This window comes from Lasiosphaeria miniovina (genome assembly GCF_030549165.1).
Source record: "Lasiosphaeria miniovina strain SMH2392-1A chromosome Unknown B0T26scaffold_7, whole genome shotgun sequence".
NCBI lineage: Eukaryota > Fungi > Ascomycota > Sordariomycetes > Sordariales > Lasiosphaeriaceae > Lasiosphaeria > Lasiosphaeria miniovina.
The window spans coordinates 3,394,217-3,411,960 of record NW_026848226.1 but is presented as its reverse complement, the minus strand read 5'-3'; the positions used below and the strand labels follow the sequence as shown (position 1 = coordinate 3,411,960).

Sequence of the window (17,744 nt, the reverse complement as noted above, 5' to 3'; positions counted from 1 at the left end):
TTGTAGCCGCCACAGAGATCGGTCCCTACAGGGCCCTCCAATGCCTTGAGGAACAGGAAACGGGGAACGGGCTTGGGAGCTGTACACCTCCACTGGGGAAATACATGTTAGCTTGGTAAGTTACCTACTATTAGTATCTTTTAGGGAAATCTCGCTAATCACTAACTTTGCCACCTTCCTACGCTAACATGTATTACCCCGGAGGAGGTGTAGAAGTAAGGCTGGAAGGGCTAGAATCCATAGCCGCTAGTATCCTGCAACAAGCGCCTTGCGAGTTTGTTACGGGCTGTAAACGCCTAGCAAAGGCAGCCGAATTGGCATTTCGCAGCGCAGATTGTATGTTCTTAACTATGGCGCAGCTAAAACAGATCCGAGCTTAATATTGCTGGGCTAGAGGGGCCGGGGAAGAAAGATTATAACGGGCGACAGCCTCGCAACAGCCTTTGGGCACCAGAATTCCGACAGGAAGGACGGTCTATCACTTTATTTTTGCAGAATTACTAACAACCATGTTTTCACCCGCCCGACGCCTGAACCACAGCCTCCCAAGGACCAAGAACATGTTGGGTGTCTGCGTCGTTGGCGCCGGCGGCGTGGGGACAATTGCAGCTTACGTCCTGGAGAACTCGCAGCGCGCCCGTGTCACGGCAATCTTGCGGTCCAACTACGCGCTCGTGAAGGAACGTGGTTTCGGTATTGACTCGATCGATCATGGAAAGGTCACAAACTGGAGGCCGCATAACGGTAGGTCACAGGGAAAAAAGCTCGCCTCATGGATTTCCTCTCTCTCTCTCAGCTTAGGCTGAATTCATCTTCTGATAGTTGTCTCCTCCTTCGCCTCCGCGGCCGCCGACTAAAAAAGCTACGACTTCATTGTCATCACGACCAAAGCTCTACCAGATCTGACGTCCTCTTATAATTGCGGAGCTGAAACCACTGGTCACGCCGGGGAAAACTAGCCTCGCCCTGGTCCAAAATGGACTGGCCATCGAAGCTCCCTTCGCCGCCGCCTTTCCCAACACACCGACCTTCTCGAGCGTCAGCATGATCGGCTCACGCCTCACGAACTCGACCTCGATTTTCCACCAATACCCGGACGTATCGAAGATTGGCGCACATTTCCACCACGTCGACGATACGTTTACGCGCGCGACGCAGCACGACGTCGCCGCGCTCTACGTCGACGTGTACAACGCCGGGCTCGCGGGCGCGAAACCCAAGACCAACGCGCGCTGCCTGCTGGTCGAGGACATCGTCGGCGCGCGCTGGGCGAAGTTGCTGTGGAACGCCTCGTTCAACACCCTGTGCACGGTGCTGCCATCCCCGTGGGCGAGTTGCTCTCAGGCCCGGGTCGGAACACGCTTTTGGAGCCGGCGATGCGGGAGGTCGCGGCGGTCGCCACGGCCGCGAGCTACGGGGACGCGGTGTCGGAAGACATGATACAGAACATGCTTCATGACTCGGCTCCCACTAGCACGTTTCGGCCCAGCATGTTGGTCAATCTGGAGAATGAACGGCCGCTGGAGTTGGAGGTCATTCTTGGGGCGCCGTTGAGGGCGGCCAAGGAGAAGGGTGTCTGTACGCCGATTTTAACTCAGGTCTATGAGCTCTTGAATCAGGCTCAGTGGAAGTTAACACAAGAAGTGGGAAAATAGTCCGGAGTCTGGCTGGGTAATGAATTTCTTGACATTAAATAAACTAGAGACTTATCATCAACCATCAAAGGTAGTCAAGTAGTACTTTTTTTGCCGCGAGCCTGAAGGCGGCTTCCGATACGTAACACCACAGAACCCGTGCCTCTACACGTTTAACATTGTGCAAGCAGCTAGGGCTTCTTCCTTGTGTCTTGTGTCCTCCTATTCGTCCTGTATGTCCCAGACCGAGCCGATTTGAGATAGCTTGCCGCCGCCGTGTGTCACTATTCTCTCGATGACCTTCTGCACCGCATCAACGTCTTCGCGCGTGAAGCCGAGTCTCAAGCATCTTTTCAGATGCCAGTCAGTCGGTCCTTTTAAATCCTGGCACAGGATAGCTGGTAGGATGACAAGTTCCGATTCAGTGATGTCCAAGACCGAGTGGTCAGAGAGGAACAGTCCATACGAGGTGTCGGTCTAGATCCATTCTGATCGTGTTAGCGACACCCGGAAGCACTATCTGGATCCTTGCCAAGGTCCGCATAGGCACCGCACGCCGCGTGATTTGTGTCCTGAGCTCCACGGTATATGGCGTTGAGATGTTGAACCGCCCTCGCGTTGTTCTCCTTGTCAGGTGTCCATCCCGCTCTGCATGAAAGCCTCCTATTATCGCTTGGCATGCGAGAGCTATCAGCGGGGCCTCTCGTACCTTGTGAAGGAGTGATCCTAGTCCTGCTCTTGCTCCACAGCCGCTAGTGAATGAAACGTTAGCATGACTTTTAGAATGCCATTGAGGATGATGCACTTGATCATAGCCTCTCTCAATCTTCTAACTAAGTGCTTCCGTGACTCCGGCGTTTCGAGATGCTCGGCCTGTAGGAGGTGTTGGTACAGCGCGCCAATGTGTGATTGGTGTCCACTCCCGATCAGGGCAGCGGCCTAGAGGATGTCTGATCAGCGCAAGCCTTTGGACCTGTGGGAAGACAAACCGTCGTGAGATACCAACACTCCTGTCTCCATCTCTCTGGAAACAGCAGCCTTGACCGAGTAAAGAGATCGTGAATTGAAGCATCCTGTGTAGCCGTCAGCAGCGTGCGCGCCACCCCGTAGTCATTTCCAAAGCTGTATTGAGTTTTTACGATGCTGCTGGAGGATCGAAAGGACCTTGGATGCTTAACGCGGGACGACAGAATTGCAAGACTCCAAGCCCGAAGGTTATGTCAGCCGTGGAAAAGTCGGATCGCGGCTGTGGAGCGATAGGACAAGGACGGAATGATGTTTTGCATCTTAACGACAAGCTTATCAATTAAACCCTAGGTGGAGAACGAGAGCGGAGCCGGTGATGTAATTTCGAAGAAGCCGATGTTGCGTTTCCCGGAGGAATTCTATTTACTGCGAAAAATGTCTCCACTGACTAAATCGTGCCGTTGCGCTTCTGTGGAGATGCCCTGAACCGCTGTCAGTGGAGTCTGCTAGTGGTCGGCCTGTTCCGCTGAGGGGCTCCAACTAAAGCTGCTAGTGCCCCTCCAACCTGAGTATTACAAACCACTCGACTGTTAGGGTCGTCTGTCTGTAAGGGAGCACGGGCTCCACAGAATGCTGGGGTTGGTAATTATGAAGATAGAACAAAGGGCAAGCTCCTATCGCACGGGTAATACAGTCAAATCGGAATGCCACTCAAAATGTATGAGTGCAGCGAATGTGTATTGCTTGCTTGAAGAACCAAGCAAGAACTGTCTAAGACCGTGGCTACGGTCATCGTATATATCTAATTCAGGTAACCAATCAGGACTTTTCCTTTGCGTGCTCAGTGCTCCTCCTAACGCTTGGTACACCGAGCGTCTCAGAGACTACCGAGCGCCCTGCTCGGTGCGCTCGCCTAGTCTTGGCAGACCAGTCGCACCTAGCGCCTCCTGATTGGCTGTGTCGAACACTTGCGGGGCCCGACCCCGCCCACCTGTGCGGCCCAATTGGCAATTGGCTTCCAGCGCCTCCTGCAGTCTTGGACCAGGATCGTAACACTGAGGCGACGACCAATGTAAGAGAAGGTAGGTACGCCTGATCAAGGTGGTCACAATGCAGGCAAGAAGGTAGGGGAGCAATGACTTGTATTGGTGTAAGACTTCAACCTGGCCCTCGCAAAGGAAGATGGGCGAGGGCCATTGTTTATATACCTGCTCAGGGGTTCGGCCCGGGCATCAGTCTGCGGTCGTGGCGCCACGGCGTAGCGTATGCCAGCTGGCAGTGTTCTAGCCAGTTGGTGACAAGTGGTGGGCGCGCACCCTGTGCGCGCAGTTGGTGTTTGGGGTGTCCTTTTCCTTACAAGCCAATAGCGAGGCGGTCAGCGCGATCAGTATGATCAGTGTCACGGCCGGCTTGGAATGAGGGCGGAACTCCTCTATTGGGCGCTATAGACGAAGATTCTAAACTAACGGGAAAAGGGAAAAGAAGCTCAAAAGCCTCCCCTCGCGAGATTCTTCCAGGGCGTCTCAAGGTGGGGCTCTGGCTGGTCGGGTGGATCCACCCAACTGGCGTCTGATTAGTCAGAGCGTCTGGGAGGCCTGGAGGACCAGGCCCTCACAATCAGGGCGATCAGTGGGAACTGATCGCACTGAGCACACTGACCGCACTGATCACCTAGGACCAACGCTCTGATTGGTCCGCCTTAGATAGATACATACGACGACCGTAGCCACGGTCTTAGATAGTTCTTGCTTGGTTCTTCAAGCAAGCAATACACATTCACTGCACTCATGCACTTTGAGTAGCATTCCGATTTGACTGTATTACCCGTGCGATAGGAGCTTGCCCTTTGTTCTATCTTCATAATTACCAACCCCAGCATTCTGTGGAGCCCGTGCTCCCTTACAGACAGACGACCCTAACAGTCGAGTGGTTTGTAATACCTTCCCAACAGGAAGGCGAGGGGCCGGAGGTGCCTGAGTAATTATGACCAACACTTTTAAAGGTGGTAGAAGCAGTAAGAGCAGCAATGGGAACGGTTGGCGCCAGCCGGATCTACGATGCGGATCATGATTGGTATACGCTAGCAGGGATCAAAGAGACGGGAGGGTGATACGGTAGGACTTTTAGGTAGGGCTCGATTTTCATTATTACATTTTTCGAATTTCACGCCCTAGCCCGAAATCTTTACGTTCACTCCTCGAGGTGAGATTTCAAGGCCGAAATTGCCTCATAAAGGGTCCCAAAATTGAGCTTTAATTGGCTATTTGAAACAGCCCCCAAACCTAACCCCAGCCCTCGAAATCAGCTTGTCTCCCACGTGGGGAGATAAGTAGGTCTGTTGTCAAGGCGTGAAATTAGTGAAATTTATAATTACGCCCCTATTGAACACGAAACGTGAGATTGCGGAGCCCTACTTTTGAATAGGCATCCAGGGGGGGAGGGGACGGTTCTCTCTTACTATGCCCCACAGCCTAGCGACACTGGTAGTGTCCAGCATAAAGATATCTAAGTGCATATAGGACTATATTCTCCGTAATCGTGCCGGTAAAGGCGCATTTATTTTGTCCGTCTACTGAAGTCCATCTCATGCGCGGACACGATTGGATGGATCTGCGCGCTGGCGATTGAATACGTCGCAGCGCGTCAGGTCCTCGATGTCGAACACGATCGAAGCGGATACGTTTCGCAGCCAGGTGACAGCAACAGTTACACTTTTGGATCTATCGCTTCTCACAATGTCGTCATTGCCGTCCTGCCCAGCGGCAAGTATGGGCTGACCTCGGCCGCGGTTGTTGCGCGAGACATATTCCGCTCCTTCCTTCACCTACGAGTCGTTCTCATGGTGGGTATTGGAGGCGGTGCCCCGACAGCTATGCACGACATCTGTCTCGGGGATGTGGTGATCAGCGCGCCGAGCTCGGGAAGAGGAGGCGTGTATCAATACGACTTTGGGAAAGCAATGCAAGGTCGAGGCTTCCAGTCCACTGGGAGCCTGAATAGGCCCCCCACGTTTGTTCTGACTACGGTCGCTGAGCTGGCCGCTCGCTTAGAAGAAGATGATTTGGACCTCGATGCCGATGTGGATATCTTGCTCTCTCGTCGGCCAAACCTCAAGCAAAATTACGCACGGCCCGACCAAAGCTCAGACGTGTTGTATAGCGACACGTATGCGCACCCTAATCCGGATACAGACTGCTCCGAGGCATGCTTGGCCCACGAAACCGCCATAGTACCAAGGAACGTTCGCCGCGCGGGACATCTGAAGCTAGTCGTGCACTACGGCTTGATTGCATCTGCAAACTAGGTCATAAAGGACTCGACTATGCGGACCAAGATTGCCAACGAGGCAGACATCATGTGCTTCGACATGGAGGCCGCAGGCTTGATGGATCAAATTCCTTCGTTCATAATACGAGGTATATGCGACTATGCCGACAGCCACAAGAACAAAAGGTGGCAAGGCTATGCCGCAATGACAGCCGCGACATATGCACACCGACTACTATTGACCCTGCCATCCGTCGCTTCTGAACAAGAGCTCGCTTCGTTCGATCTTCCCGGCCAGGATGTGAGCCAAAGACGTAGCTCTGTGCAACGCGTCCGGCGGCGCGTGATTGTGCCAGTGATTCAAAACTCGCGCTTTACTGGACGCGGTGCTATTCTCGAAACAATTGGTACGGCGCTGTCTGTCTCTACAGGAGAGCAGACACGTGTTGCACTCATCGGCATGGGTGGTGTCGGTAAAAGTGAAATCGTACGGGCATTCGTCCACTCCCCGATGGCTATGACAGCTTTCTCTAGCGTCCTATGGGTTTTTTCTCAGTCGCGGACCCAGACCATCAAGTCATTCTCCAAGCTGGCAGCTGCACTTGCCCTTGCTCAACCTCTTGCTTCTTCCAACACGACCGATTCCGCTCCGGCAGACCTGACAGACACCACGGAGATACCTAGAGAAGTTCATGCTGTTCTGGACTGGATGACCGAAGAGGACAACCGAGACTGGCTGCTGGTCATTGACAACCTCGACGATTTAGAGTCCTTTTATATACAAGATTTCTTGCCAAAGGCTTCTTTCGGACACATCATCTTCACAAGTCGCCGAAAGAGCGCAGGAAGGCTAGGTCAATCGATCAAAATTGGCGTTATGAGTGATCTGGAGGCCGTGGAAATGCTACACAGATGCTCCGGAACGAAAGATCCGGCACAAAACGAAGCAGCGATGCAACTCACACAGGCCTTGGGAAATCTACCACTTGCTCTAGATCAAGCCGCAGCTTATATCGTCGCACAAGACTCGAGCTATGAATACTACCAAGATTTACTGCGCGGCGGCCAAGCTGAGCTACTGTCGCAAAAGCTGCCGAGGGCAGTCTGGCCGTACGAGCATACCGTATACAGGACCTGGCAAATGTCGATGTCGCAGATAACTCGTCAAGACCCACTCGCTGCAGAGATAATGCAAACTGCTGCTCTGTTCCCCGCTAACGACATTCCGCTGGAATTGATGTGTCAAGGTGGACAGCGAATGGCGTACCCTGATGAGTGTTTTCTTAGCAGCTTCTTTGAATTTGACCCACGGATGGGAATTACGATGCTATTCTCGGGCCGTTACCTTAGCAATTTTCTCGGACTAGACAGGGTGTTGCCGCAGCCATCGGCACGCTGATATCCTTTTCTCTTATGTCCCGGACAGCAACGAATTCCTTCTCCGTTCACCCTTTGGTGCACTCCTGGCTCAACAACGTCATCGACACTTCTGGTAGACGTGATGATATCATATATTCGACCGTTAGTTTGATAAATCGAGCAATCTTTTAGTCGTGCAATACAGGCAACCTCAAACACACTCAGTCGCTTTACCCTCATGTGTTCAATATCAACAGACTACTGGAATCATCCCCTAAATTGCGGGAAACGACAGACGTCACACGACTAGCTGGCTGTTTGATTGCTGTCGACGCATGGGCAACCTTGTCGGTCGATTGGGCGACTTTGACGAGTGCCGATGAATTTTTCGCAATGTTGCAGCGAGTCGAGAGTGTAGGAGACTGGCAGATCTCTGAAGAGGTGTGGCTCCTCCGAGCTATATGCCGTTGCCGCGCTCAAGGTCGCCAGGAATATGCCGCTCAACTTTGTGAGCAGCTCTTCCGTAGAGCTCCTAACGCCTCTAGATATCAGAGTATGATTCGCGGTTGCATAGTACTGACATACGCTCCTTTCTTCTACAGGCGCCTGCTGTATGACCAAGCACGCGGCATTTTACAGACACACTGCATCACAAAAAATGATCGGACAAATTTTTTGCTCGCAAGGAAAAATCTAGTTCTCGGATCTATCGAACTAGATGATGGCAATCTGGACGAAGCTGAATCCTTATTACAGTCATGTAAACAAGGTCTACATCGTCATGTGGGACAAGACTACTTCCTATTGGCGGTGTGGTATCAACGTATGGGCTTCTGTTTACTGCAGCAGGGACGAGTACACGAAAGTGAGGTTCTGATCTGGTCGCTACTTCAAAACAAGATACGCAACTTAAACGCGAATCGACAGTCCTTTGCTTTCTGCGACTACGAATTACTCGAAGCTACGCTCAGTGCTTGCGTGCGCAAAAACGCTTCGACCAAACTGAGAATCTCATCCAATCAGTCCTCCAAAAGACCCTGGGGCACCAACCACTACTGCAGAGGTCGCTTGGAGAACTATCTCTTCAGATCACGATGATCGAAAGTATGTGCAGCAAATTCGAGGAAGGCCGGGAACAGTGCGCGAGGTTTGATGAGACTTCGTTTGACTCTATGCTTAAAGAAGCACGTGTGTTGCATGAGCGGTCTCTCAAGGCGTACGAGCAAGAGTGGAAACAAGGGTTCTGGATTTTTCAAGACTTCCGCCAGACGGTTGACAAATTTCTTTTGTTTGCAAATTCCAGGCGTCAGCACATTACTGCTGTAATGAGATTTGGCATAGCATCGGCATATTCTGACAAGGACAGCCAGCACTCATTAGTCAAGGGTTATTCCGACGGCTGAAAAGTAGGCTCAGGGGGCAGAATACTTCTTAGCGAGACACATGTTCCACGTAGTCAAGGATGAAGATGAGCAGCAACACATGCGCATTGTAGCAATAGATACTAGTGGCACAAAGTGCAGTGACTACTAAAATAACTAGACGGCAAACGACAAGAAAGTCTTGTGACGAATTCAGCATGAGGAATGATAAAAAATTTTTCGAAGATTTCCCTCAACTACCAGTACCGAAAAGATTAACCGCATTTCGGTCGCGCACAGGAGATATCTCGGCTGTGCAAGAAGTAGCTGAGGAATTTCGTCAAGCAGGGCCAGCCGAAGGTGAGAATAGGCAAGATGACCTCCAAATCTTGCCTCGTTGGATTCAAGATAACTCAGTCATAACTGTCTCCGAGAGCGAGCTGTACTTCCGCCCTTACACCGACACATCGCTCTGATGGTCTTCAGATACACTTCTTCTCACCGCCGAAGCTACCGTCAGCCAACACAACCAGAACATTAACAAGAGCATGATGTTAATGTTGACGTTGACGTTGACGTTGACATTGACATCTTCATCAACTCACTATACAACAGCACAACGAACAGAAAAAGCAGTGGCCAGTGAATCCGTGGACATCCAGCAACAATGTTGGCGTTTGTCGGGAAGTGAAAGAGAGGTTTCACAGATAATGTAAGGGACATGGTCAGCGGATCAAGGTAAGACACAGTGCTATACTATATGGATAGAGTAAAGGTATACTGGAAGAGACATGAAAAGTTTTGGTCTGGTTTGATCTGGCCGATTTCATCTGACATTGTTCTCGAACGTCACAGTTCCAAGCTGATGCAGAGGCTCGAGCATCCACGGTCATCCTCCATCGAACTTCAGCATCATGACTGTTTGCTCTCTCTCTCTCTCTCTCTCCCCGCGTGTGCGTGTGTGTGAAGGCGGAACCTCAAGAGTCACATGATTCGCTCATTGGAAGTCATGAACTCCATTCGATGGAACTACATCGTTTACGCTACGAACATCATATGGACGCCATCACAGCGCCGTGGTGGCAGCAGCGTTTAAGTCTTTAACGGGGCGAGACCCTTCCATTCCCCTTCCTGTTGTTTGGTAACAGATATCTAGGTTAGGCAGTGAAATGGGAGATGTATCATCATTTAAGAAGCGACTACGTTACTGATCGAGCCTCATTCAGCGACTGCGACCGCGTGAAGGGGCCTCTCTTCCCAATGATCACGCGTCAGTGACAGTGACAGTGATTGACTAGACTATTTGAATACGTGTACATGTGTATGAAAAGGAAGAAAGTTGATGAAATCCCTGATCGGGAGAAAATTCGTTTCAATCTTTGCAACATCGTCTGAGAATCTCATTCAAGCAGTATAAGCGGTTGTCTCCACCGGGTCGTGAGCACACAGGGATCTCTTGGGTTCCTCCCATCTGAGAGGACGATGGTTCGGGAGTTGAGGAAGCAAGTCTATATGGCACCGCAGACTCGTCCTAATGATCGACGTGGTCAGAATCGGACTTTTGGGCTGACTGTGCGAAGTGACTCTTCGCATTCCCACTGGTCTCGATCCCTGATATAGCGAGGAGTGTCTGCCACGATGGAACACGGGAGGTAACGCATGTGGTCGATGCGATAGGTCACGCTGCCACCCACTCCCTCCAGAGCGGAAGCGATCGCCGTGTCACACATAGTATGGCACGTGCTTTCCCAGCGACCGGAAATGGCTTCCGCGACCCATTTTTGTTCTAGGGATTGCTTCAAGCTCAGCGCGTTACTCTCCAACGTGGCGACCTCCAGATGGCGGAGTGCATCCATGATGATGGTGGCGGCCGGAGCTTCACGAACTTCTAGGACCTTCTCGTCGGTTCCAATAGGCTCAAGGCCAACAAAACGGCCATGACCAAACTTGCCCACCTCCTTGTTCAGCAGCGCGATGGCTTCCATAAGGGGCAGTCTATCACCATTGACAGAGGCGAGACTACCCTTCTCGAAGGTAAGCGTAAGCTTTTTAGGCGCGTGACGTCCGCAGTGCGCCGTCCACTGATAGGCATCTTCTGGAATATCGAAACTCTCCGGATCGTCCAGCGGACCAGCTTCGAACTCTCGGCACCACAAATTCTCGTCGCCACTCAGCTTGCGGTCAGACATGAAGGTCAGTCCGACTGCAGACAGCTCCCGTGCTTTCTGCTCCCGCGAGACGACCGAACGGACATATGGGCTTCCGAATTTTCCAGGGAAGCCATAGCGCCGAATGCTATTGTTGAGTCGGGGCAGACTGTTCTGGGACAGGTTTGCGGTATGGAGCAATAGACCGGCATTCAAGGTTTTGGCGTAGTCTGCGGTCAGCCGGGCAATGACGGGACGGGAGAGTGAACTGCTGACTGGATACATGCCCAGATACTTCGCGTGAGCGCGGATTGCCGGTATGACACATTTCTGGACAAAGAGTTCCCGCCCGTCGAGGTGTTTGAGTGTAGCACCAAAATGGGCGGCGGATTTGGTCAGCTGGTCCTCGTCAACGGGTCCCCCGACATCTACCACGACCGCGTGGACATTGGTAAAGCCCAGCTGCTGAAGCTTTAGGAGCAAGTAGGTGCTGTCCAAGCCGCCGCTAAACATGGTGACAACAGGAGTATCTCTGCTGTCATATTCCGCAATATGCCCAAAACTTTCAATAGGCCTATCATTCTGCCGGAGGAGGCCCCCCAGCACATGTTCCAAGCCCATCTCCTGCCGCGGAACCTCGGCGCCGAAGCGAGTCAGATCATACAGCAAGGATCGGATATCCTCAGGGAGAGTGCCTAGGTTGTTTGGATTTCCGAGGCAGAACTGAGAACGAGACGGCTCGAGCTCTTTCTTGGTGCCCTCAGCATTCAGGGCAGACTCGTCGTGAGCAAGCTTGGGTGCTGGACGGAAGAGGTCGCTTTCGATGACGTGTTTGACCTTGAGGCGACTACTGGAGAGCGGCGTAGAGTCGTGGCCGTCAATGACGACGAGGATGGTGTCCTGAAGAAGATGATTGAGCTCTTCAAGCGCAGCGATATAGAGTTCTTGTGCATCGGCAGGGGCAGCAAGAATGAGGCATTCATGCAATCCGACAAGCTCTTGCAGGCTGGCTGCTTCTTTGAACGGGGGTGCGTTGCTGAGAATGTGGCTATGATTGGCATGATGGTTGCCATCTTCACGGCGCACCGAGAAGGAGGCCTGGTGGTGCGGCAGTGCCCAAGCAGTGGCAGCTACCCCGCGACTTGCCAGGTAGGCGCCTATGCTCGCGTTGGCGTTGCCAAAGCCCAGGAGGCCGAATTTGAATCGTTCACCCTATGCTGGTCAACACAGTGACTTGATTAGGGGAAAATGCACTTACCATGGTTCTATATCGTTGCATGAAACAGAATATGGACAGTAGAAATCACTTGAGCGAGGTTGCGATTCCATCGCATTTTACACAGCACAAGCCGTGTTCAGCCTTGTTGTGTATCCAAAGATGAGGTGCTGCATTAGCGTCACCCGCAGTGGATGGCACATCAGGATGCAAAGGTTCGCCGAGGAAGCTCAGCCTGACCACAGTGACTGTGGGGGTTATGCAGAACCTCATGAGCAGGCGCCCTCCACGAGCACGAGGAGCGCAGGCATGATGGCCTCACACCTTCTTACCGCGTCAAATATCGAGCGCCACAAAAGCGTGAAGCAAGAAGATACCTCGGAGTGGAGAATAAGGAAGGTGGGCAGGGCCTGCGCTCACACCAATGCCGTAGCCTGGCCGAGCGAGCAGCTATCGATAAGTCGGCGATAAACTAGGGGCCTCTGTCACTGATTATCTTGTCTGGTAGGCCTAGGATACGAAAGGGTCCTTCATAGTACATCAGAGCGGCATGGAGAAATGTCAAGGTTTATTACACTACTTACACCACCAAGTAAAGCCAATGAATAAAGTCACTGAAAAGACGATATCAACGAGCCAGCGCAAATAAAATCCAAGCAGCACACGGACCCCCCCTCTATATTCCAAAGCAAGCCAGGCAAAGGCAAGCCGCAACCAACGTGACCCTAACGAGCCGACCTAATACAGCACTCGCCTCAAATCCGGCACATGGGCAAAAGCAATCTCCCGGAGCCTCCCCCGCAAAGCAAGCTGCGCAAAGGCAGGTCGTATCCAACGCAGTGATGAGTCACCCAATACAACAACTAGGTGCCACACATGGGCAAAAGCAACTCACAACGCCTGATCCATCGAAACGAAAATTTGCTACGAAATCCATTACACCAAATCTACCAGTGACCGAAAATCCTATCGAAGAAATGAATGATGATGAGGTCGTTAAAATTATTCGTATATTTAAACTTGATTTAAAAACTACAAGACACTTACAGAACCTTACCCTACAAAAAGAAACCAGGCTGCCCGGCTGGACCAACACTTGTATAGCTAGACCCACAAAAACGGGTACTAGAATTCAAATACCCGGCTGGGTACGGAACTTACCGGGCGGGACCACAATGGGTATGACTCAGTTGCTGGACCCCCATACCAGCTGGGGAAATCCGCCGTACACTTTGCGCTACCAATGCGGGAGCCTCATGCAGACACCCTTGTCCACCCCACGGCCCACTATCGATATCACGTAAACATGGGTATCTCATGCAGCTCCCGGCGCTGGGAAAGCTCCTGCGGTTGGTCAGCTTGCGCATTGGCGTCGTTTGCGACCCGAACGCAGTTCGGCGCTCCGCGACCCATTCTACGTTCAGAACTGTTCTTTCTTTCTGGTTTGCGTTTCACAGGGGAATATCTTGGCGGCAATTGGAAGACCCTAGGCGCGACACAAGTCGTGATAGCTCACAGAGTTGGCGGTTTCGACCCGCACGGGTACCAAAGCGATTGCAGGAAGATTCATCCAGTCGGAAAATCGTCGCTAGAAGGGTCTGTTTTTACGCGCTCGACTAGGATTTGGTGTTGCAGAATGGCGAACGTCGATGAAGTTATAAAAAAGCTGTAGATAGATTACGAAAGGGTGAGCGACTCTAGATTCCTATATGTAGGTAATACCGATACAGAGATGGTTGTGGCACGCACTAACAGCCCTCCGTGTAATGGGGCAAATCATATTACGTGATGAAGCCAATCTGGGAGTCCTGTGCCAGGCCAGCTCCAGGGAGTAAGAAGGAGAGACAAAACCAAAGCCGTTCCGTGGCGTCAGTGGGCGCTTCAAATCGCCTGCGCGTGGCGTGTTCGCAACTAATGCCAAGAAGAAGTGGGGATTCTCCTCCGTTTGTGAGCACAACCGTTTTAAAAAAAAAAAAAAAAAAAAAAAAAAAAACTAAACTAAAACGGGACACTAACAGAAGGAAAGAGGGCCCCGTTTTTAGATCCCAAGAACTCTGTTTCTGACCCCCTCACCTCGTATATATAATAACAAGCTTCTGATCGCTAGACTAGTAGTTGGGTCGGTGACGACCAGCGAATCCCTGGTGCCGCATGTTTTTTTTGTCGTTTTCTTACGTACGATCGAATTTACCTACCGATATAACGGTATATTCCTTTCCCAGGTATCTGTAGGGAAAGAGTCTCGGTAGGGGAATGGACGATGCAGCAGCGTACCCATGTGGTTTATGACAAGTGTGGGGTGGTGGGGTAGATTTATTTCTACTCTAGTACCGTTCCACGGCGGGCTGTTTCCTGCAAATTACTCCGCAAAACCTTAACTTTTCTTCAAGCCTCTCCCCGCCCGGCCTGCCCGCGGGTCCGGGCCCACCCCCCTGGCTTCCAGGCCGCCGCCGGCGCGAGCTCCGACCGCTTCAACCTCTGCCCCGGCGTCCGCAACATGCTGCCCCCAGGCATCCGCAGAAGCCAGGTCCCCTCCGTCCTGAATTGGGATCGCATACACGCTTCCGACTCTGCTGCCCCGAAAATGTCTCGAATGATGGCCTCAACATATGTTTCCGGCTTGGGACACGCCTCGTGTCGGCTTGCGCGTCTACCAAGACCACCAGGAGTGTCTCATTGACGACGGCTTCCTGCCCAATTTGTTGTTGGGCGGGATGGAAGTAAACCTGAGAAGTGAGGCGCGGACCTCGAACCGAGCCCGAGCCGACTCTCACAAGAGAAAATAAAGAAAACGAAGATAAATTAATAAAATTTCACCCTTCTGGTATTCCGTAAGATGGCCGAGAAAGCCGGGCGTTGTCGTACCGGTGTGTGATATTCCCGAGGCACGAAGTAGTATTTTGACGAACAGAATAGAAATGCACACTCCTTACGGTAGGCAAGCCCACTCGAGAGAGCGTCTTTTAACTAGGTAGGTAGGTACCTTGACTACTCGGCGCTCACACGGCTATCTGAGAAACAAGTAGCGGGTGCATCTATCTCATGTGCTTAACGACGGTTTCTGCTCTCCTGCTCTCTTGTCGACTCTGTGGACAAGCCTTGAGAACACCATCCATACAAAGTGTAAAGCAACTCGAGCAAGACTCTGCGAGATGTTTTGAGCGTCAAGAAAGCAGCCAAGAAAGAATCTCAGGGTGACGCCGCACCGCTGCTTACTGGCCGCTGCGGGCATGGACAGAATACAAGCAGATGCAGTACGAGTATAAGAGACATGCATACCTATCGAACCAGGAGTTCATTTTTGCTATGCTTGTACATCCATACACATATGTGCGGGGTGATTATCAGGCAAGTAGTCATGAGCAGCGAAACGGCTTGGGCATTTGATGCACTATTCTGGCTTTGTTAGGGCCAGCCAAAACATACCTCTCCTGAGCATATTAACAAATAAGGGGTGGAGAGAGACGCCCAGACCTATTGCTCCGCTTGGAACAGACAGACACAGGTCTATCCTCGCCGGTGAGCAAGCAAGCATGACCAGTGCAATTTAGGTAGACCAGCCCCTGACCAAGGAGCTGCATGGTCGTTTCTTCACAGGATCTTGCTCTTTGACCCACTGGGCTTTGAAATCCCGCACCTCCTTAGCCTAGGCCTGTTCTTCGATCTCAGATCCAGCCAGGTAGGTCAAGGGACGGGCAACACCCGGGACTTGATCTTTCCCCACCAGATAATCTGAGGTCGTCCATTGCCTACACTGAACTCGGGTGTGTCCATCTGTCGCCCAACGAAGTTTTGGCAGGAATATTACGTCTCTGAACAACCAGCGAATTGGATCTCGGAGCCGATTTGGAAGGTACAGGTCCAATAGAATCTGGAAGATTGTGCGAAGGATCGCTAAACGACATGAGATCGTGAAGAGCGCCACCACCGCACAGCCGTGCCTTCAGCTCGTACCTCATGTGTCGGGGAGATTGGTGCGACAGTTGACGCAGTCGATGTCAGATAAAAAGCAGCAGATTGAGGCTGTTGTTGGTCTGACTGGCAAAGTCGCGCATCTTCGAGCCGAGCGAGTCTCTCATCGCAAGTGTCAGAGCTCAACAAGCGGGTCTCTGAGCTCAGTTCACAACTCGAGGCGTCAATGTCAACGGCTGAAGGACAGATTAGATCCATAAGTACATCAGCTCAGTGTTAATAGGTACAGTACAGCACATTGCTTCCACGTGCAGCTATGCAGCAGAAGTAAGTCAGAAGAACCATAGGCGACCTAAGAGGCTTTGCCACGCTGATCAAGCTCGTCTAGTGCATAAGAGGGACTGTGTTGTTTCTGCAGCCCGTATATATTTGGCAGTCGCCACAACGAAGCTCTTTCGATCCATCTCGTCTTTCCCTGCCCTGTTCTGCCCTGCCCTGCCGAACTAACGGGCCAAACCTCGAAGAGCTCGCGCGAAAAGCATAGGCGACCACCACTAGTCACATGGAAGTCACCTCTAGCACGCACCAAGGAGATGCATGCTCGAACCCGCAGCCCCTCCAGACTAAAACAATAAGGACAGCATGCTTTCATAATTCATCATCCTCCCTAGCCCTTCTGATAGCACGCTATGAAAAAAACAAAAGAGAAAGCAACATGGTGAATGCCCCATGAATCCCCGCGAGGCTGATGTTTCATGCATCGTGCGCAAAGCCGATGATTAACACACGGCCAGACTGACAGCCGATGCCCAGAGTCTGTTCCCTCACGCTCACGGCCGGCTTGTGCCACGGATATGAATCCGGTCGCCAGTTCGGCTGCAGCCAAAGCAATCTCTCCCCGCCGCGCATAATCCAATGACCCTCAACATCGCAAACGGGCCAACAGGGCTCTGGGAGCAGCTGGGTTCCTTGCGCTTGACCTTGAGCGTCGTCGAGGTCCAAGTCAGTAGACCCCTGCTTATCTGCTTTTACGGACAATAGCGAGAGGTCTAAATCTATGCGCCCCAGTTTGCTTGATAAACGAAAGTCCGCATCAAACGATAAGCTGACAAGCAGCCCGCTGACAGGAGTTATCTGTAGGCAGGTGCCCGAAGCCGTATCCCAGAGCCGGACCGTCTCGTCGTCAGAACCCGAGGCCAGCCGCTTGCCGTCGGGCGAGAAGGCTACCGACTTAACCGTGTCGTCATGGCCTTCGAGCGTCTGTAGGCATATGCCTGAAGCCGTATCCCAGAGCCGGACCGTCTTGTCGTCAGAACCCGAGGCTAGCTGCTTGCCGTCGGGCGAGAAGGCACTGACTTAACGTCTAGGGTATGGCCCTCGAGCGTCTGTAGATATATGCCTGAAGCCGTATCCCAGAGCCGGACCGTACCGTCGTCAGATCCCGAGGCTAGCTGCCTACCGTCGGGCGAGAAGGCTACCGAATTAACACAGCCGAAATGGCCCTCGAGCGTCTGTAGGCATGCGCTCCAGTGATCTTCCACCTTGGGTTTCACGGTTATCCAGCTCAGCTCCTCGACTTCGAACAATTTCCGCACTACACTATTGACTGGACTAAACACGAGGGCTGACGCGTATGTTTGCAGTGGAGCGTTCTCTATAGGTATTCTGTGGGAGAGGATAAACCGGAGCATGTCTCGAACCAGTCCCGTCAATTTCTGGTCACTGCTGTGCGTCTTAAGTTATGTTAGTACGTTTCCGATTACCCGGGATTATCTCAGACTCACAAAGAACTCATTGAGCTTTCTTGTTGCAACGACCCCTTCGGACATGCTTCGGAGCAAACTGAGAGCTTCCAGCCAGTAGAGATACTTCTTCGAGAGAA

General features: G+C 52.1%; 6 protein-coding genes across 6 annotated transcripts; 3 read left to right on the top strand and 3 right to left on the bottom strand.

The window, feature by feature from the left end:
- Window positions 1-509: 509 nt before the first annotated feature.
- B0T26DRAFT_744008 (ketopantoate reductase) lies at window positions 510-1,655 on the top strand (the record flags this gene model as incomplete). The annotated part of the gene is made up of 4 exons (XM_060444344.1): window positions 510-744; window positions 823-824; window positions 928-1,254; window positions 1,335-1,655. 4 exons carry the CDS (start codon window positions 510-512, stop codon window positions 1,653-1,655), a joined length of 885 nt encoding a protein of 294 aa, XP_060291977.1.
- B0T26DRAFT_478525 (uncharacterized protein) lies at window positions 1,589-2,973 on the bottom strand. Its single transcript, XM_060435245.1, has 5 exons — window positions 2,799-2,973; window positions 2,624-2,707; window positions 2,344-2,386; window positions 1,741-2,111; window positions 1,589-1,620 (listed from the first exon to the last, which is right to left on the bottom strand). The coding sequence occupies exons 2-4, from the start codon at window positions 2,704-2,706 to the stop codon at window positions 1,857-1,859; spliced, it is 381 nt and encodes a 126-aa protein (XP_060291976.1). The 5' UTR covers window position 2,707; window positions 2,799-2,973; the 3' UTR covers window positions 1,589-1,620; window positions 1,741-1,856.
- A 762-nt stretch (window positions 2,974-3,735) lies between these two features.
- B0T26DRAFT_728449 (uncharacterized protein) lies at window positions 3,736-3,958 on the top strand (the record flags this gene model as incomplete). The annotated part of the gene is made up of 1 exon (XM_060442897.1): window positions 3,736-3,958. A coding segment is annotated over one exon (223 nt), but the record flags the coding sequence as incomplete, so codon positions are not given.
- A 1,101-nt stretch (window positions 3,959-5,059) lies between these two features.
- B0T26DRAFT_744007 (nucleoside phosphorylase domain-containing protein) lies at window positions 5,060-6,388 on the top strand (the record flags this gene model as incomplete). The annotated part of the gene is made up of 4 exons (XM_060444343.1): window positions 5,060-5,083; window positions 5,179-5,871; window positions 5,905-6,168; window positions 6,299-6,388. 4 exons carry the CDS (start codon window positions 5,060-5,062, stop codon window positions 6,386-6,388), a joined length of 1,071 nt encoding a protein of 356 aa, XP_060291974.1.
- A 3,398-nt stretch (window positions 6,389-9,786) lies between these two features.
- B0T26DRAFT_744006 (argininosuccinate synthase) lies at window positions 9,787-11,355 on the bottom strand (the record flags this gene model as incomplete). The annotated part of the gene is made up of 3 exons (XM_060444342.1): window positions 9,787-9,838; window positions 10,172-10,373; window positions 10,404-11,355. The coding sequence occupies 3 exons, from the start codon at window positions 11,353-11,355 to the stop codon at window positions 9,787-9,789; spliced, it is 1,206 nt and encodes a 401-aa protein (XP_060291973.1).
- A 5,260-nt stretch (window positions 11,356-16,615) lies between these two features.
- B0T26DRAFT_654785 (WD40-repeat-containing domain protein) lies at window positions 16,616-17,158 on the bottom strand (the record flags this gene model as incomplete). The annotated part of the gene is made up of 1 exon (XM_060438575.1): window positions 16,616-17,158. A coding segment is annotated over one exon (543 nt), but the record flags the coding sequence as incomplete, so codon positions are not given.
- Window positions 17,159-17,744: the final 586 nt, after the last annotated feature.